This window comes from Heteronotia binoei, chromosome 17, assembly GCF_032191835.1.
Source record: "Heteronotia binoei isolate CCM8104 ecotype False Entrance Well chromosome 17, APGP_CSIRO_Hbin_v1, whole genome shotgun sequence".
Classification (NCBI taxonomy): Eukaryota; Metazoa; Chordata; class Lepidosauria; order Squamata; family Gekkonidae; genus Heteronotia; species Heteronotia binoei.
Genome location: NC_083239.1, coordinates 45759840 through 45780664, shown reverse-complemented (window position 1 = coordinate 45780664; position 20825 = coordinate 45759840). Strand labels below are relative to the sequence as shown.

General features: G+C 47.5%; 1 protein-coding gene across 1 annotated transcript in view; it reads left to right on the top strand.

Moving 5' to 3' along the window:
- LOC132586416 (carcinoembryonic antigen-related cell adhesion molecule 8-like) overlaps nt 1-12903 on the top strand; it is a 256268-nt gene extending 243365 nt beyond the window's left edge. Inside the window, exons 3-9 of the mRNA XM_060258496.1 lie at nt 1725-2000; nt 4631-4903; nt 5158-5262; nt 6073-6164; nt 8091-8132; nt 10603-10646; nt 12477-12903. Coding sequence (XP_060114479.1) covers nt 1748-2000; nt 4631-4903; nt 5158-5262; nt 6073-6164; nt 8091-8132; nt 10603-10646; nt 12477-12480 — 813 coding nt within the window. The 5' untranslated portion in view covers nt 1725-1747 and the 3' untranslated portion in view covers nt 12481-12903. The remainder of the gene's footprint in view (nt 1-1724; nt 2001-4630; nt 4904-5157; nt 5263-6072; nt 6165-8090; nt 8133-10602; nt 10647-12476) is intronic.
- Nucleotides 12904-20825: the final 7922 nt, after the last annotated feature.

Sequence of the window (20825 nt, the reverse complement as noted above, 5' to 3'; positions counted from 1 at the left end):
TAACTCACACTCACTCAGCTCAGAGGGAACACTGCTTGCATCCCACTTACAGAGACAAAATTGCAGAAGGACTGAGTGCCTCCGAGTTCATTGCATGGGGATTTCTAGCTAGATGAGGTCAGATCTCTCAGGGTGAAGGAATACAGGGCTGAATCATTTCCTACTCAGTGCCCCTGAATCATATTTCCACCCTGCCCTTCCTTCATTGAGCTCAGGGTGGTAAAAGTTGGTCCCCTTCTCCCTTTTCTCCCCAACAACAACCTTGCAAAGTAGGCTAGGTGAGATTGCGAAAAACCACCCAGTAGTGGGGATTTGAGCCTGAGTCTTTGCAGGCCAAATCTGCAGGGGCCGGTTCACACTCCAAGTGACCCCAGAGGTTCCTTGAGGTACCAAACTGGCAAAGGGGCATGGCATTTGAACACGCCTTTTGCTTGTCTTCACCACCTGGGCTGGGTTCAAAGCAGCCTGCAGATTCTCTGTATGCAGTCCAGACCGGGAGTGACTCAGGGGGAACAGCACACTCTCCCTGAAGCCCATCCGGTGAGGAATTGTAGGAGAAGACATGCCCTCTCTCTTCTATCACCCAGCTCTAAATCAGACCCTCAGTCCATCAAGATCAGTCTTGTCTATGCAGCATCTCTCTAAGATCTCAGACTGAGGTCTTTCCCGTCACCTCCTGCCTGGGCTTTTGAACTGGAGATGGCGGGGATTGAACCTGGGACCTTCTGCCTGCCAAGCAGAGGCTCTTCCACTGAACCACAGCCCCAACTTCATGGCTCTCAAGGATCTCAGGTAGAGTCTTTCATATCACCTCCTGTCTGGTCCTTTTAACTGGAGATGCCAGGGATTGAACCTGGGACCTTCTGCATGCCAAGCAGAGGCTCTACCACTGAACCACAGCCCCACTTCATGGCTCTCCAGGGTCTCAGGCAGAGGTCTTTCATATCACCTCCTGCCTGGTCCTTTTAACTGGAAATGCCAGGGATTGAACCTGGGACCTTCTGCCTGCCAAGCAGAGGCTCTTCCACTGAACCACAGCCCCGCTTCATGGCTCTCCAGGGTCTCAGGTAGAGGTCTTTCATATCACCTCCTGCCTGGTCCTTTTAACTGGAAATGCCAGGGATTGAACCTGGGACCTTCTGCCTGCCAAGCAGAGGCTCTTCCACTGAACCACAGCCCCGCTTCATGGCTCTCCAGGGTCTCAGGTAGAGGTCTTTCATATCACCTCCTGCCTGGTCCTTTTAACTGGAGATGCCAGGGATTGAACCTGGGACCTTCTGCCTGCCAAGAAGAGGCTTTACCACTGAGCTACAGCCCCGCTTCATGGCTCTCCAGGGTCTCAGGTAGAGGTCTTTCATATCACCTCCTGCCTGGTCCTTTTAACTGGAGATGCCAGGGATTGAACCTGGGACCTTCTGCCTGCCAAGAAGAGGCTTTACCACTGAGCTACAGCCCCACTTCATGGTTCTCCAGGGTCTCAGGTGGAGGTCTTTCCCATCACCTCCTGCCTGGTCCTTTTAACAGCCAATCAAATCTCCAGTGGCCAGTCAGAAGTCTTGCTCGGCAGAAGCCCCACCCACTTTCTGAAAACCCAGAGAAGGTATCCGCGTGTGTCCCAGTGCCCACAAACACCGCGTTAGAGACCCCTATTGTCCATTGTTTGTTTGTTGATTAGGTCTGAATTCTTTTGGCTTGGCAAGTGATTTTTTTTTCTTGACCCACAGAAAATCTGCCAAAACCAAGAGTAATGGCCTCGCATACTCTTGTACTTCCGAACAAGCCTCTGAATCTCACCTGCCTGCCCCAGGGTGATTTCACCAGCATCCAGTGGCTGAAGGAGAACCAGTATCTTCAGCACAACCATCAACTGCATTCGTCTGATGGCAACCAGACTCTTGTTCGTACAGGGGTCACCTTAGCCGATTCAGGGGCCTACCAGTGTGAAGTCAGAAACCTGGCCAACTGCAGCAGCAGCGACCCTGTGGTCATCTCTGTAGCCTGTAAGTAACTGTAGGCCCCAGATTCAGCAGGAGCTCACAGGAGCACAGCTCCTGAACTTTTCTGAGGGTTCCCTCTCTTCCTCCCCGCCTACCTACCTTGTCCATAGAATAGCAGGTGCAGCTGCATAACAATCCCTGGATTAGGAGAGCGGGCAGACAGACAGCCACCAGGGGCTTTGCCACGCCCCCAGCAGCCCTCGTTAACCCCTGGAGAAGCCCACACCACCCTTTCTCTACTTATGTGATTTTGGGCAGCGGGTGGCTTGCTGGCCTTTTGACTGGGGGGTGGTGACCTAGGAGAGCCTCAGGAGAGTGAGGCCTGCTTGGGCTGGCTGGATCTCTGGGGCTCACCTGGGGCTCTCCTTTCTTGCATTGGGTTGCTTTTGGCAGGGGTGGCATATGCGAATGAGTTATGCTAATGAGCTCCGCCACCTGTTTGTCTACAAAATAACCTCTGAGTAACTCTGACCCATGAAGCCAAAGGTTCCCCAGACTCCTCAACCTTAAACATTTGCTTGGGTGTGTGTCTGCACCTGGAAGTCATGGTGCCCTCTGGGATTGACCCCTACTGGGAGCCTGAAAGATATTCAGGGAAGTGGCTGAATATAGCCTGCCCCTGCCCTCTCGACTGCTGGTATTCCAAAGAGGTCTCCCCTCCAACTACTTGCCAGAGTCTGTCCTGATTTAAAAGGGCCAGGTTGTAGACGATGTTGAAAGACCTCTGCCTGCAGTCTGAGTAGACAATACTGACCCGGGCGGACTGAGGGTCTGATTCAGGCAACATCCTGGGTCTGTTTGTAAGGAAAGGGCCATGGCTCAGTGACAGATTCAATCTCCGACATCTCCCGTTAAAGATGTCCAGGCCCGGGAGGTTTGGGTAGCAGGAAGTCCTTTGCATATTAGGCCGCACACCCCTGATGTAGCCAATCCTCCAAGCATTTACAGGGCTCTTCTTTCAGGGCCTACTGGAAGCTCCAGGAGGATTGGCTGCATCAGGGATGCGTGGCCTAATATGCAAAGGAGTTACTGCTACAAAAGAAAGCCCTCCCAAAACCACACCTATGTTTCACAACAAACAAAAAGGAATGGGGAGTATTCAAGGAGGGAACTGATCGATCACAGGGGGACTGGGCTGTTAAACTCCCCAGGGGCTAGCCAAGAAAGTCACACAGCCAGAGCAGGGCAAGGTGAAAGCATGCCAACTCAAATTGGCATATGGCCTTCGTTTTCCTTGCTGCTGGCTAGCTCTGAACCAGTGCTCATCCCATATCACTTGCCACAACCAAGGTCTTCTGCTACACCAGGGGTGGGGAACGTCTGTCCCAAGGGCCGGTTACGGCCCTCGAGACCACTTGGTCTGGTCCTCGGGGATTGCTGGACTGAGCCGAGCCACATGACAGCCTCCTTGGGCCCCAGCTGGCCAGTAAGAATCGTGAGGCACAGACACACTGTGCAGTGGTCTCTCCAGGGGCTGACTGGCTGGCAGGGATTCCTTTATTTCCCTTTCTTCCCTACACTTCTTTATTTCCCTTTATTCTACTTTCTTTCCCACTCCTCCACTTGCGCCTGCTGGAATGGCCTTGGGTTAGCCATAGTTCTGGCAGAGGTTGTCCTTGAAAGGGCAGCTGCTGTGAGAGCCCTCTCAGCCCCACCCACCTCACAGGATGTCTGTTGTGGGGGGAGAAGATAAAGGAGATTGTAAGCCACTCTGAGTCTCTGATTCAGAGAGAAGGGTAGGGTATAAATCTGCAATTCTTCTTCTTGTTCTTCTCCCTTACAATTCTTCTCCCTCCCCCCTTTCTTTATTTTCCTTTATTACCCAGCTACCACCAGTTCAGTTTGTGCTTGATTATCCCAGATGGTGTGGCCTAATATGCTAATGAGTGAATGACCTAATATGCTAATATTAGGGGATGTGGTCTAATATGCTAATGAGTTCCTTCTGGGCTTTTTCTACCAAAAAAAGCCCTGGACCTTAGCATTTGCCTAGGGCAGTGGGTCGTGTGTGTGTGTGTGCCAAATTAGGCTCTCCCCACATGACTTCAAATACAGACTATTTGCATTCATTTTGCCGGCCTGAATCATTCTCCCGTGGCAGAGCACTGTTTTTTAATCTGATAATTTTGTATGGCCCGCGAATGATGTTATAAATATCCAAATGGCCCTTGGCAGAAAAAAGGTTCCCCACCCCTGTGCTGCACAAACAACTCAGCCACCTAAGAACACAGTTGTTATGTAATTCCTTGACTGGTTATCAAACCATTACTACCCAACCTTTCTCTTGCTGGTGAAAGATCCCAGCATGCAATAAAATATTAAGAACTAGGATTGCCAGCTCCAGGAGATTTTGAGGGTGGAGCTTGAGGAGGGAAGGGTTTGGGGAAGGAGGGGAGGGACTTCAATGAGGTATACTGTCATAGAGCCCACCTTCCAATGCAGCCATTTCTCTCCAGGGGAAATGATTTCTGTCTCCTGGAGATCAGGTGTAATAGTGGGAGATCTCCAGGCCCCACCTGGAGGTTGGCAACCTTATAACTAGTGGCCATCCAGAGAGATTATTCAGCCCAGAACCGAGTCTTAGGGTGGCTCCTTTACGATTGATCTTCCTGTTCTGTTTTTGTTCTTTGCAGATGGACCGGACGCCGTTGAAATAAGCCCCTCTGGAAACATAACCCAGCTCTTCGGTTCCCCTTTGAATCTAACTTGCAGTGCCGATTCTGTCCCTGCTGCCGAATACAGCTGGTTTTTCAATAACACCCTTGTGGGTCTTGGGAGAGTCATGACCATTAATTCCACAGCCTGGACACATGAGGGGATTTACGAATGTTGGGCGTACAACGCTCTAACCAACCTCACAGGCCGGGCCTTGGTTACGGTATCAGTGGTGATTGTAGCAAGCCAAGGTGAATTTCTAGAGCGTCTACTCTTTCTGGTCCAGAAATAAAGGGGATGGAGGAATCTTCTCTAAGACCTTTGAGAGATCCAATCAATCTCTGTCCATTCAGTCTACCTTGTAAGGGTGTTATGGAGGTGAAAAATGATGCTGTCTTTGGATATCACCTTCATCTCTTGAGAGACAGGACTGGATAGAGCTGGGGGGAGGTCAATAAATGGTTGTCATTCATCATTGCTGAATTTCTCTGTGTTTCTTTCCCAGAATCCCCTTCTGTTCAGCCGACATTAATTCCAAGAATCATTTCAGGCACCGTTATTGGAATACTGGCGGGAGTGGTTTTAATCGTGATCCCCGTGTACTGTTTCTGTGAGTAACATCCCAGAATGGGAACAATCCAGGCTCCTGGGTTCTGATTCTCTCAGAATCAGAAGCAATAACTCAGAACAGGGAAGACTTGATCTTCTGCTTTCAATGGATAATTTGCAGCTTTCCTTCAAGCTAGGCTGCTCATTCATAATCCTGTTGTTACTGCAAGGCCGCAGGTCCTAAGCCAGTGAAACAACAGTACAGAAAACCTCTAAACTAGAGGTACAGTACAGAAAACCTCTAAGCTAGAGGTTCGCCAACCTTTTTGGGCCAGCTGACACCTCTGGAATTCTGACATGGTATGGTGGGGGGCACAGCCGCAAAATGGCTGCCACAAAATGGGCTATCGCAGGAGGCCAAGCCAGCCACAAAATGGCTGCCACAAAAGAGCTGCCAGAGGAGGTGAGGCCAACCACAAAATGGTTGCCACAGCTTACTTCAGTCACAGTGAAGATATTGCGGAAGCAGTTGCTGCCAGAGGAATTGTTTTAAAATGACTGCCCAGCCAATCAAATCTCCAGTGGTCAATCAGAGGCCTAGCTGGGCAGAAGTCCCACCCAACTTCACCCACTTTCTAAAAACATTTGGTGGGCACTAGGAAAGGTATCGGCTGGTGCCCAGGCACCAAGTTAGAGCCTCATATTCTATCTCCTCTTGGACCTATCAACCACCAGGTTCTTCAGGGACACCTTGTGACTGGAGAGATGTGCTCAGTTTATCTCTCTCTGTGTTTGTTAAATCTACACTTTGAAACTGAACCCAACAGCAGGTCGGCTGGCCTCATTTTAAGCATGGTTCCCTTTTCCCCAGGTGTCCGTGTTCAGAGTCAGAAGCCTCCACAGGTCCCGCCAATTGTGTCCCAGTGTGACAAGAAGCCCCCTGACATACCAGCAAAGCATGGGGTGAGTATTAGAGAGACGGCTGCTGCTTCTAGTTTGGTGTAGTGGTTAAGTGTGTGGACTCTTATCTGGGAGAACTGGTTTGATTCCCCACTCCTCCACTTGCAGCTGCCAGAATGGCCTTGGGTTAGCCTTGAAAGGGCAGCTTCTGTCAGAGCTCTCTCAGTCCCACCCACCTCACAGGGTGTCTGTTGTGGGTGAAGAAGATAAAGGAAATTATAAGCCACTCTGAGACTCAGATTCAGAGAGAAGGGTGGAGTATAAATCTACGGTTTCTTCTTCTTCTTCTTCTACTTCTTCTTCTTATTCTACGATTCCACTTTTATCTAGGGAAATAACAGTGGCCAAGAGACAGAGACAAGGCAGTCCCAAATTTGAATTTGGCCTATGGCAGGAAATTGTTAGCAACCTTTAGCCTCTCCGTCTCCAGCTCCCCACCTGCTTTTCTGTGTTTGGTTTTATTTATTTATTTAGAATTTATATCCCGCCCTTCCCACGAATGGCTCAGGGCGGCACTGAACATCCGGCTTGATGCAGCATTCTGCAGATGTCAGAAGTTTTTTCTCTGTCCTGATATAAGGTGTTACATTATTTTTAGAGAACAGAGTTAGAGTTCAGTGGCACCTTTAAGATCAACAAAGTTTTATTCAAGGTATGAGCTTTCGTGTGCATGCACACTTCCTCAGATACATAGAAATGGAAGATAACTTTTCAGACTTGTAGACAGAGGCTGAAGAGCAAATTAGCATGTAACATGCTGAAGATATTTTAAGATACGCCAAGGCAAAACAGGAATAACAGGTATTTGGGGTCAACAGTTGTTTGGGTTTAATTAAGGGGAGCAACAGTGAAGTAATAAATATGTCAAAATAGGAGGTAAATGCATAAGAGAATCCTTTCTAATTGTTGGAAGTTAACTGAGATGCTCCATTAGTCTCCTCTCAAGCATGAAGGTAGCAAACAGCATTTTTTTTCTTTTGTTGAGCTGGGGTGCAGTGTTATGTGGGGATATATATATATATATATATATATATATATATATATATATATATATATATATATATATATATATACACACACACACACATTTTCATTGCATTACATGTGGTTACGTATACTATTTCCCCCAGTATGAATTCACACAGAGTGTTCAGGAAAAGAGTTAAATCTCAAATCCACCCCCATCCTTCTTAGGGTCAAAAAACCCACAGCAGGGCAGTGGGGTGGGGAGTAGATTGGCCCTTAAATGTTAAGAGACTACAGGAGCCATTTCGTAGAAAAAGATATGCCAGAGCTCATTAGCACAACTCATTTGCGTATGCCACACACCCTTGACATCACCGGAAGGTGAACTAAATTGTATCAGCTCAGCATCTACCTTAAATGCTTCTTGAATTATAATGGTCATAGTGAAACCTTACTCTCATCATACTTTTTAAATGACTTTCTCCTATGTGGCCACAGTGGCATGAGGAAGATTTCCATTTCTCTGCTTTGTATGTTTTAGTTATCTTCCCTTTTTTGTGGGAGGAAATATTAGAAAGTTTGTCAAATCTTAAGAGTTCAGCAAAATTCTCCCAGGGGGTTTCAACAATGGAGCCCTGAAGCAAGGGTTTGGGGGGTTTTTGGGTGGGGGAGGCGGGTTAAGAAAGAAAGAGCACAATAAAGTTTTAGAGGGTCCGGAACTCCACTCCTCCTGCCCAAAACAAGGCCTGGTAGACTCCCAGTGTTCAGTGGGTAGCTATTCAGTACCCTGGAGAGCTCCTAGAATTACATAATGTCTGTGAGACAGTTCTGTAGGAGAGAATCTAATGTATACAGATCACAGACTGGTTTTTTTTTTTCTGAGTGCAATTCACAGTGGGGGTGTCTCTAATTGTGCAAGAGACCCACTGAGCAATTAACATTTCTTTTTCTCTTTGTCTCCAGCCAAAGCTGGAAAACTCCCCTGATCCAAACTCCATGTATCAGGTAAATACCTATTCTCCCTCCCCACCAGCGAACTGGGCATGGCAAGGGAGGGAAAGGCCAAGCCAAAGGTGGGAAAAAACACAGTCCTGCTTTGGTTTTGGCCAGAATGTTGAATTGTGCTTCATCTGGATGGCCCAAGCTAGCCCAGTCTTGGTAGATCTCGGAAGCTAAGCTAGGTCAGCCCTGGTGAGTGTTTGGATGGGAGACCACCAAGGAAGTCCAGGGTCACCACGCAGAAACAGGTAACGGCAAATCACCTGCGTTCCTCTCTTGCCTTGAAAACCCTAAGACAGGGGTTTCAAACATGTGGCCCGGGGGCTGAATCAGGTCCCCAGAGGGCTCCTAGCAGGCCCTCGAGCAACTGGCTGTTACCTGCTTCCTTCTCTCCCTCTCTCTTGCTTCCTTCTGCATAACAGCTGGCTTTGCAAGGTTTGCTCAATCACATAGGAGCTACAGAGCAAAACCTCTGTTTTCTCCATTGGCTGAGGCTCCTCCCTTGGAGAGGAAGAGGGGACTGCGGAGCTTGTTTTTCCAGTCTCTCTCAGTCACACAACAGAGCTACTGAGCCTAGCCTCTCCTCTTTTCCCCTCCTGGTTCCCTGGGGAGGGAAGGAAGGAAGGAAGGAAAGAGCCAGAGCTTCCTTTGCCCAGTTCCCTGGATCCCATGGGAGAGATACAAAGAAAGCACCTTTGATACCAACAACTGCTAACGTTTTAAGCATGTTTTAAGGTTTTGTTTTTTTAAAAAAAAATTAACTGTGTTTGTCTGTGTCCTTTATAAAGTTTATATCTCTGCTACCTAATTTTAAATAGTATACACATTGCCTGGCCCAACATGACACGGCCCAACATGACATGGCCCGGCCCAACTAGAATTCATTTATATCAGATCTGGCCCTTATACCAAATGAGTTTGACCATGCCCTAAGACGTCACCATAAGTTACTTGTGAGTTGGCAGCTCTTTCCATTGCTAAAGTATCTCTACAGCCATTTGCCCTCTTTGTAAGCTGTAGCCTCTTGTTTCCCAAGGCAGGCAACCAAATGTTTCTCTTATGAAGCTCCTAATTTAGGACACAAAGGGCAGGAGCAACTTGGTCATTTGCGGCTGAGCCCGTACCATGCAAGAAATTATTCTGAATTATTTAGCTGGACTTGGGATGTGGTTTCCCCTTTATGCCATAACAGAGACTGGTAAGCTTACAGCAGGGGTCATCAACCTTTTTAAAGCCTGCGGGCATCTTTGGAACTCAGACACAGTGTGGTGGGTGCAGCCACAAAATGGCCATCACAGCAGGCAGAGCCAGCCACAAAATGGCTGCCACAGCAGGCCAAGCCAGCCACAAAATGGCTGTCACAGCTTACCTTCAGTCACCCCATGAAGACCCTTGTGCTATGGCGGCAGCTGCTGCCAAAGCAACATTTAAAAAAAAAAAAACTGTACAACCAATCAGAGGCCTTGATGGAGAAAAGCCCCACCTGGCCATGCCCACCTTAAAAAAATACTTGACAAGCTCCGGGAAAGGTATCAGTGGATACCATGGTGCTCACAAGTGCCACTTTGGGGACTCTGGCTTAGAGGATCTCCAGGCATGGAAAGATTTCTGAGGCTAGAGGGGTTGCGGTGGTGAAGTTTCTCACAGCCGTTGTGTAAGGCCATGTTTTCTCCTAGTGTTGTGTGATACAGGATTAGTGCAGTGAGGGCAGATGACTCAGATCTGATGAGTGACTTTTACTCAGGATTTGATGGCTCATTACCCTCAGGAATAGAGAAAGTGTGGTGTAAATTCTGTCAAGTGACAGGATATGGGCTCAGTGGCAGAGCCTGGACGTCATGAAGGGCAGGAAAGCGTGAGCCAGGCAGACTGGAGGGTGATTATTTCCCCTTTTCAGAATTTGTTGTTGTTGTTCAGTCTCACAGTCAAGTCCAACTCTTTGCGACACCATGGACCAAGTCACGCCAGGCCCTCCTGTCTTCTACCATTCAGAAATTTCAGAATTTACCTGAGGTTAGATATGGAATTTGGGAGCTAAAAGATGGAACTCTTCAGATTTTGAGGTTTTAAACCTTGGTCAAAATGTGACAGGGATCAGCAAGCAGACCAAATTTATGTCACCCAGGAGGCCTCCTGATTTCTAGGGCCTATGTGAAGTGAAGGCTACGGAGGAGAAGGTGGGTATTAGGGTGGGGAAGAGGGCTTGGGAGGTCATGCTCCACCAATTCCCACCCCCTCCTTAGAATAGCCCTCCAACAACACTAGCTGTCAGCCTGACCAACCCAGCAGAGCACCAGTGTCTCTCAGGATGACCAAATTCTGACAGGAAAAGTATCCAAAAAAATGGCCGGCTCACGTGTCAAGACCTGCCTCAATTACTGCACAATTTCAGCATGATTTTCAACAGCCAGGCTCTAAAAAGGGGTTCCAATGGATTCCAGATTCCAAGCTGAATTGTCTTTCATTTTCTCCTCAGGAACTCCAGTGTGGAGATGAGGCTTTATACCAAGAGCTGGAAAGGTAAATGAAGCCAATCACTGCCTCCTCCCCTTCTCCAGATCTAATTTCTGGACAAGAGAGGTGTTGGATCTTGCCCATGTCTTAAAGGTGTCCCTGCTGCCCCAAACATCCTGCCCTTCAGTCCCAGATAGAGGGGAGGTCGTTTCTGTTACCCAGAGGGAGCAGGCACTCTGTGCATGCTCAGAGGAGCCCTCCGTTTCCACAGAGGTGCTAAAAATACATTCTGGCACCGCGAGCTTTTATGTTGGCCAGACTCGACATATTTCCATCATCCATGGTCTCTGGTAGATATAAGGGCAGGGCCTTTTTTGTAGAAAAAGGCCAGCAGGAACTCATTTTCATATTAGGCCATACCCCCTGACATCACCATTGTTTTGCATAGGGCATTTTTGTAGAAAAACCCCAGCAGAAGCTTGCTTGCATATTAGGCCACACCTCTTGATACCAGAATAGCCCTGTGGTGCAGAGTGTTAAAGCTGCAGTTCTGCAGTCCTAAGCTCTGCTCATGACCTGAGTTTGATCCCCAGCAGAAGCACATTCTATTAGACTTCCCGTTACTTACCCATCCATCACCCAATGCCGTCTAATCAAACCTCTCCTCTTAACCCCCAACTTGGTGACAAGCAAAAGGGTAGAGTTTTTGTTGGCTGACAAGTGTCCCCCAATTACTGAGCAGGTTGCAGATTTTCTGGCCCTAGCAGTGAATGAGAAATTGAAAATGGAGGAATACCTCGCTCCACTTTTCTTAGTTAAGTTTCGCTTATAACCTTGAATTCCCATGTTGGTTGGGCTTGCAAATTACTGTGGTTTGTATGTCCCATTTTGAAGTTCCTTTGGACCTTATATTTCTTTTCTGTTATGCCAATAAAGGTTATGTCTGTCTGTTCTTGGCCTGACTCTAATGCAGGTCAAGTCCTGATTCCCAGCACCGCCTCTCCCACTCCTCAGATTTATTTATTTATTTCATCTCAAAGTTGTGAGGGACCCCTCAGGGTCATCTAGTCCAACCCTCAGCCACTGAAGGAACTATAATTATAATACCCCTGAGAACTTTTATATCCCAATTGAGACTTTAAAACCTCCACTTACAAAGAATCCACCACCTCACAAGGAAGGCTGTTCCGGCATTGAATCTCACCATCAGGAAGTTCTTCCTCAAATTTAAATGAGACCTCCTTCGCTGTAGTCTCTATCCATTAGTCTGAGTCCTGTCACCCAGTCCCACTGAAAATATGCCCCCCCTCATCTTCACATGGCATCCCTTTGGGTAATTGACAGGATCTTTAGGTAATTGACAAAGTGAGAATGGTGTAGTGCAGGGGTCATTTTGTAGAAAAAGAGGTGTTGAAGCTCATTAGCAGAACTCATTTGCACCTGCCACACACCCCTGACATCACCAGAAGGGGTACTAAATTATATCAGCTCAGCATCTACCTTACAAAGCTTCTGGAATTAGAATTGTCATCATAAAACCTCACTCCCATCATGCTTTTAAAATGACTTTCTCCTATGTGGCCCCAGTGGCACGACGAAGATGTCCCTTTGTCTGCTTGATATATTTAGGCTATTTTCCCATTTTTTGTGGGGGAAAATATTAGGAAGTTTGTCAAATCTTAAAGCAAAATTCTCACTGGGGGTTTGAGCAATGGAGCCCAGAACCAAGTAGGGGGGGTGGGGGGAGAAAGAAAGAGCACAATGAAATTTAGAGGTTCCAGAGCTCCGCTCCTGTGAGCTCCTGCCCAAAATGAGGCCTGGTTATGAGGATAAAACAGAGTAGAGGAGAACGATGTAAGCTGCTCAGCGTAATAAAATAAAATAACTCTTTTGCAGGTGACTTCCTCTGAGCCGTACAGGGGCAAGAGGCGGCCGCTTTCCCCGCCCTGCAATAGCCCAACTGGATGCTTCTCCGTTCAATGCCTTCTGCTTTAAAAGGGCTGGCCTGGCGCAGTTTGAAATGGCATCCAGTATATGTGTATAAACCATGGCTGTTATATGGCTGCCAACCTCCAGGTTTGGCCTGGAGATCTCCCAGCATGACAACGGCTCTCCAAATGACAAAGATCACTTCTCCTGGAGGAAACAGTGGCTATGGAAGGTGGACTCTATGGCATCATACCCTGCTGAGGGCCCTCCCCAGACTCCACCCCCATGAATTTATTCACCTGGAGATGATAACATGAGGCTATTTTGGGGTATTTTTTTTTCTTCCCCAGATGAGAAAGTATGCTTCAACGTAATAAATTCTGTTGGTGTAAAATCTGGAATGGAAAGATTTTCTTTTAGACACTCCTCCCCTACAATCAAAATGCAAAAATGATGATGATGATATTGATTTATACCCTGCCCTTCATTCTGAACCTGTCCTCCCAAGTTCGTGTAGTGGTTAAATGTGTAGACTCTTATCTGGGAGAACCGGGTTTGATTCCCCACTTCTCCACTTGCAGCTGCTGGAATGGCCTTGGGTCAGCCATAGCTCTTGTAGAAGTTGTCCTTGAAAGGACAGCTGCTGTGAGAGCCAGTTTGGTGTAGTGGTTAAATGTGCAGACTCTTATCTGGGAGAACCGGGTTTGATTCCCCACCCCTCCACTTGCAGCTGCTGGAATGGCCTTGGGTCAGCCATAGCTCTGGCAGAGGTTGTCCTTGAAAGGGCAGCTTCTGGGAGAGCTCTCTCAGCCCCACCCACCGCACAGGGTGTCTGTTGTGGGGAAGAAGATAAATAAGATTGCAAGCCACTCTGAGATTCAGAGTGAAGGGCAGGGTGAAAATCCAGTATCATCTTTCTTCTTCTTCTTCTTCTACTCCTCCTCCTGGGTTAATATGAACCTGGTGTGTTGGGGGAGGGGTTTGACCCAAATAAACGCCATCTTCTAGACTAGACCCAGCTGCAGCAGTGGTTTGTATAGACCAGAAATCCCCAACAGTGCCTGACTGCTGGGGAGGGTGGGAGAGATAGGGTAGTCTCTTTGCTTTGAGGAAGAGATTGGTTGGCAAAGAAAGGGGAAGGTTTGGTCAACACGAGGCCGCAAGGAGAAGTTGCCAAGTTGGAGTCTGTCTCTAGAAGTATGCTGAGGACATGCAGCTGTGTTGTGTGCGTCTGGGATGAGCTCATCATCTGGTGGGTAAACATGAAGCAGGGCAAAGGGCTCTTTAACTCTCTCCTTCCCAGCATGAACTGGTAATCAAGAGCTCTCTTCCTTTTAGTCACCTTTGGACAGCATTCCCCATTGGCTTGCGTTTGGGCAGAAATGCACAATAACCGGATACTCCCTGCAAGATTCTGTTGCTATTTTCATGGGGAGGAGGGAATGAAAGAATCCTGTGGGTTTAACCACCATTCACAGAGTAGGTTTAACCACCATTCTCAGGGAACCCTGGGAAATATAGTTCTGTTGGGAGGGGTGATAAGTCTCTATCAAACAGGCACCAGTTTACCAAACTACGACTCCCAGGATTCTTAGAAGGGGGCAGCCATCACAATTGGTATAAAGTCAGTATAGTACATGGATGTGCTTAAAGAGGGAAGGTGGCATGATAGAACCCGAAGAACAAAGTCTGAGTCCAGTGGTACCTTTAAGACCAACAAAGTTTACTTCTGGGTATCAGCTTCTGAGTGCACGCCCACTTCTTTAGATACAAGTGTGCACACACCAGAATTAAGCTGCTGTATGCTCCAGACCAACACAGTGAGCCAGCTGAATGGTATAACCTGAATGGTTCAGCCTGGGGCGCCAGAACCCCTAGCACTGGGCGTGTTTATAGTTTGCTTGTCCTGATTGTAATAAATAGTGTATGATTTTTAGTAACTTTGCTCACAGTCACCTTTGGGTTTAGGTTGTTGGAATTCCCAGGTGGGTGCAGGGGGTCCCCTGGTTTGAAGGCCCTCCCCCCACTTCAGGGTCATCAGAAAGTGGGGAGGGGGAGAAAATGTCTGCTGGGCACTCCATTGTTCCCTATGGAGACCGATCGCCATAGGGGATAATGGAAAATTGATCAGTGGGGATCTGGGGGGGTCGCTGTTTTTTGAGGAAGAGGCACCAAATTTGTAGTATAGCATTCGGTGCCTCTCCTCAAAACACTCTCCAGGTTTCAAAAAGATGGGACCGGGGGGTCCAATTCTGTGAGCTCCCAAAGAAGGTGCCCCTATCCTTCATTATTTCCAATGGAGGGAAGCCATTTAAAAGGCATGCAGTCCCTTTAAATGTGATGACCAGCACTCCCTTTGGAGTTCAATTATGCTTGTCACACCCTTGCTCCTGGCTCCACCCCCAAAGTCCCCAGATATTTCTTGAATTGGACCTGGCAACCCTAACTCACATAAAATTAGGACGTACCCCCATTCACTGTGATATATAAATAGGACCTGCATTGCCAAACCTCTGGGATTATCAAGGGCTAAAAAAGCAGTCGTGGGTTGATTTGTCTGTTTTAAAAGACTCCCTCGTTACACTGGCTCATCGTTGTAATAACTTTTTCCCTCAAAGAATTATCTCACAACAAGTGGGAACCTGCAAGCACTTGGGGGAAGCGTCTCATTTTCTCTCCCCCCCCCCTTTCCTTTCCCTTTCTCGAAAGCGTCCATAGCCTCTCCCCTGTCTAGCTTCCTTCTCGCCTTCTGAGGCTAAGCTGAGGATCTCTTGGAAATGAATCACAGTGGATCTCCCAACTACAGAGATCATTTCCCCTCAGGGTTATTTTTAACATCGTTTTGAAATGTGTACAAACATTGACAATTTCACACAGTTACACAGTTCGTATGTAGCTTTGAGCCTCAATTGTTGGAGAAATCGGGGTATAAATGCTTGAATAAGTAAATATCCCTTACCTGTGGTGAATCAGGTGTGTTCTACTCCTGAGTCACAGTAAAATAAAAGCATCTGTAGCTTTGACAACATCACAACCTTTCACCGAAAACCTTTTTTGGCAGGTGACTTGGCATTGAAATGGTCTCTTCTCCCTTCCCTTCTTCCGAACCACACCTTCACTTAAGTAAAGGACCATTTTCTGAATGACTCATGAAGTACTTCTTCACCCAAAGTGGTGATTGACACATGGAATTCGGTGCCACAGGAGGTGGTGGCAGCTACAAGCCTAGATGGCTGGAAGAGGGGGTTGGATAAACACATGGAGCAGAGGTCCATCAGTGGCTATTAGCCACAATGTATAGATGGAACTCTGTCTGGGACAGTAATGCTCTGTATTCTTGGTGCTTGGGGGGCCACAGTGGGAGGGCTTCTAGTGTCCTGGCCCCACTGATGGACCTCCTGATGGTGCCTGTTTTTTTGGGCCTCTGTGTGACACAGAGTGTTGGACTCTATGGGCCATTGGCCTGATCCAACATGGCTTCTCTTATGTTCTTCTGTAGAGCAGAGGTCCATGAGTGGCTATTAGCCACAAGGTACAGATGGAACTCTCTGCCTGGGGCAGTGATGCTCTGTATTCTGGGTCCTGGGGGGCGGGTTAGGAGGGCTTCTAGTGTCCTGGTCCCACTGATGGACCTCCTGATGGCACCTGGGTTTTTTTGGCCACTGTGTGACACAGAGTGTTGGACTGGAAGGCCAATGGCCTGATCCAACATGGCTTCTCTTATGTTCTTATGTGACACAGAGTGCTGGACTGGAGGGCCAATGGCCTGATCCAACATGGCTTCTCTTATGTTCTTAGGTGACTCAGAGTGTTGGACCGGATGGGCCATTGGCCTGATCCAACATGGCTTCTCTTATGTTCTTATGTGACTCAGAGTGTTGGACTGGATGGGCCATTAGCCTGATCCAACATGGCTTCGCTTATGTGACTCAGAGTGCTGGACTGGAGGGCCAATGGCCTGATCCAACATGGCTTCTCTTATGTTCTTATGTGACACAGAGTGCTGGACTGGAGGGCCAATGGCCTGATCCAACATGGCTTCTCTTATGTTCTTATGTGACACAGAGTGTTGGACCGGATGGGCCATTGGCCTGATCCAACATGGCTTCGCTTATGTGACTCAGAGTGCTGGACTGGAGGGCCAATGGCCTGATCCAACATGGCTTCTCTTATGTTCTTATGTGACTCAGAGTGCTGGACTGGAGGGCCAATGGCCTGATCCAACATGGCTTCTCTTATGTTCTTAGGTGACTCAGAGTGTTGGACCGGATGGGCCATTGGCCTGATCCAACATGGCTTCTCCTATGTTCTTATGTGACTCAGAGTGTTGGACTGGAGGGCCAATGGCCTGATCCAACATGGCTTCTCTTATGTTCTTATGTGACTCAGAGTGTTGGACTGGAGGGCCAATGGCCTGATCCAACATGGCTTCTCCTATGTTCTTATGTGACTCAGAGTGTTGGACTGGAGGGCCAATGGCCTGATCCAACATGGCTTCTCTTATGTTCTTAGGTGACTCAGAGTGTTGGACCGGATGGGCCATTGGCCTGATCCAACATGGCTTCTCCTATGTTCTTATGTGACTCAGAGTGTTGGACTGGAGGGCCAATGGCCTGATCCAACATGGCTTCTCTTATGTTCTTATGACTCATTCTTGTGTATCAGAAAAAGCCATTCTTTGTAGAATACAGACCACGCGTATGCTGCTTGTGGTCTGCAGAGAATTTTTTTTTAAGTCTCTTGACGGTTTGGAGGGGTTGATGGCCCTAAAAGTGAAACCTGAATCTCGGGACCAAAAGTCAGTCCTACAATTAAATCTCTTTGGTTTTGATTTCTTTTGCTTCCATTCTGCCCTCCTCCCCGGCTCTATACTGGCTGTTTCTAAAAGCTGAGGAAGTTCTTCTAATTGCTGCAGTTTAAGGCTGCTGTTCTTATTTCTTAGATTGTTTTATGCTCTTTTTAAAATTATTATATTGCCTTTTTATGGCATTTGCATTGTAAACTACCCCCCCAAAAGGACAGCATGTGATTTTGAACAAATAAATTTTATCCGAAAGAATTTAGAATAGCACTTGAGTTTGCATTGAGGAGCAAACATACGATGGGGTGAAGGAGTGCAGTATAGAGATTGTGTCAAAGGCAATACTCCCTCTAAACTGTGGAGTCTTTTGTGCAGAAATTCTACTTTGTGAGCTACTGGCATTATTGTTGTGAGGTACTGGGTTGACTCAGCTGGCTCAAGGTTGACTCAGCCTTCCATCCTTCCGAGGTCGGTCAAATGAGGACCCAGCTTGCTGTGTGTGGGGGGGAGTGTAGATGACTGGGGAAGGCAAGGGCAAACCACCCTGTTAAAAAAAGTCTGCCATGAAAACGTCATGATGCGACGTCACCCCTGAGTCGGAAACGACTGGCGCTTGCACAGGGGACTACCTTTACCTTTTTACTGCATAAATTAGGTTGCTCTGGGGGGCCATTTTTCCTGCGCTAAGACAAAAATGTGTGAGCCGGAGGCTAAAAACCTGTGAGCAAGCTCACACTAACTCGGCTTAGAGGGAACACTGGTCAAGGGTATAATGCTGAAGTGTGCATAGATTGCCCTCTGTACAGCTCTCCATGATTCAGGAGTTTTATTTGCTTATTTATTTATTTTCTATTTATATCCTGCCCTTCCCACCGAAGTGGCTCAGGGCAGCTCACAGCATATAAAACTAACATAAAAATATTAAATTTAAACATTTTACACAGTTAAAACATTAAAAAACATAACAGCAGTCTATTTAAACTACACTCAGTTTCCAGTGCCGGTTAGTTCTAAGCCAGCCGAAAGAGGGCTGTCTTACAGGCCCTGTGGAACTGGGCAAGGTCCCGCAGGGCCCTCACCTCTTCCGGCAGCAGGTTACACCAGAAAGGGGCCGTTACAGAGAAAGCCCTTTCCCTGGTAGATTTCAGGCGGACTTCCTTTGGCCCGGGGACAACGAGCAGATTTTGAGTTCCCGATCTCAGTACTCTCTGGGGAACATGTGGGGAGAGACGGTCCCTCAGGTAGGCAGGTCCTAGGCCATATCAACATTGGGAACAACATTGGGAAGCAGTGGCGAGATGACTATTTTCCTAGATCAACCCAGAACACTGAGATGGAATGAATGGACAGGGGTCAGATTTACAGTAGAGGTTGATATGTGTGGAAACTGGGCATCTGCTGGACCAGGGGTGACCAAACTGTGGCTCGGGAACCACATGTAGCTCTTCCACACATATTGTATGGCTCTCAAAGCCCCCATGTTGGACAGCTTGGAGAAGGCATCTATTGGTGGCTTGGAGAATGCATTTAAAATTGCTTACTTTTTACCTCTCTCTCCCCATCTATTCCTTCCTTCCTTCCATCCTTCTTGTGGCTCTCAAACATCTGCCATTCATGTCTTGTGGCTCTCACACATCTGGTGTTTATTCTATGTGACTCTTACGTTAAGCAAGTTTGGCCACCCGTGCTGGACGGAGAATCCAAAGATAACAAATGGGAAACATGGTGTAAAGGCTAATCATACTCAGAACCCACTGTGTGGGAAATGGCTTAAATGTTAGCACTAATGCAACTACAATTAACCACTGGAGTTTTCTTTAAAACTTCCTTCGTATATTTCTTTGAGTTAACATTATCCAATCTTTAGGAAGACACCACCGAATGTAACAAAAACCCTTCAAGGCTTAACAATACAATGTTAGCGGCTACTGTATGTTATAAACCCAGGGGTCGTTTTGTAAAGAAATAGGTGGCGGACCTCATTAGCATAACTCAGCATATTGCCCCCCAGCCAAAAGCAACTCAATGCAAGGAAGGAGAGCCCTGGGTGAGAAAGGCCTGCTTGGGCTGGCTAGAGATCCAGCCAACCCAAGCAGGCCTCGCCACCTGGGGCTCTCCTGGGCTGCCCCCCCCCCCAGTCAAAAGGCCAGCAGGCCACCTGCCGCCCAAAATCAAATAAGAAGTGGAAAAGGGTGGTGCGGGCTTCTCCAGGGGTTAATGAGGGCTGCTGGAGGCATGGCAAAGCCCCTGGTGGCTGGCTGGCTGGCTGCCCGCTCTCCTAATCCAGGGATTGTTATGCAGCTGCACCTACTATTCAATGGACAGGGTAGGTGGGGAGGAGGAGGGGGAACCCTCAGAAAGGTTCAGGAGCTGTGCTCCTGTGAGCTCCTGCTGAATCTGAGGCCTGTATAAACCTTATTAGCTGTGTGGGAACTGTATAATGAGAGTGGCAAAATAGTAAAGAGTCCAGTGGCACCTTTAAGATGAACAAATTTTATTGTAGCAGAAGTTTTTAAGAGCTACAAGCTTCTGCTACAAGTTTTTAAAAGCTTCTGCTACAATAGAATTTGTTCGTCTTAAAGGTGCCACTGGACTCTTTAATTATCTTGCAGTAACAGACTGACACAGCTAACTCCTCTGGGGAACAGAGCTGGTTTTGTTAAGTATTGATTTGTTAAACATTGTTAAGCATGGAAGTGGTCCTGTTACATTTAGTTTGGTTTTGTTCAGGGTTCTTTTTGGAACAGGAGCTCCTTTGCATATTAGGCCACACAGGCCTGATGTAGCCAATCCTCCGAGAGCTAACAATAGGCCCTCTAAGAAGAGCCCTGTAAGCTCTTGGAGGATTGGCTACATAAAAGGGGTGTGGCCTAATATGCAAAGGAGCTCCTGCTGCAAAAAAAGCCCTGGTTTTGTTAAGCAATGATTTGTTAAAGATTGTTAAGCACTGCTATGCTTTGAAGGGTTCTCATTAAATTGGATATTGTCTTCCTAAAGCAGGGATGGTCAAACTTGTTTAACATAAGAGCCACACAGAATAAACGTCAGGTGTTTGAGAGCCTCAAGACGTGAACATCAGATGTTTGAGAGCCTCAAGACGTGAACATCAGATGTTTGAGTTGAGCAAGACAAGGAAGGAAGGAAGGAAAATAGATGGGGAGGGAGAGATGAAAAGAAAGCAACTTTAACTTTAAATGCATTCTCCAAGCTGCCAGCTGGCTTGGCTTGGAGCAGTGATTTGAAGAGAGAAATGCCTTCTCCAAGCCAGCCAACAAGATGGTGGGGTCTTTAAGAGCCACACAGCATGTGTGAAAGAGCCACATGTGGCTCCCATGCCACAGTTTGGCTGCCCCATCCTAAAGTTTGGACAAGGAAACCTCAGCTATCTTGAATTCCCCTTACGTATAATCTCTCAAGCAATAAGATCACTACAATCCAGTTGGCCTTCGGAGATCTATTGCTACAACTGTGCTGTCACCTTTGCTGTCATTTCATATGACAGGGGGAGTGGCTGG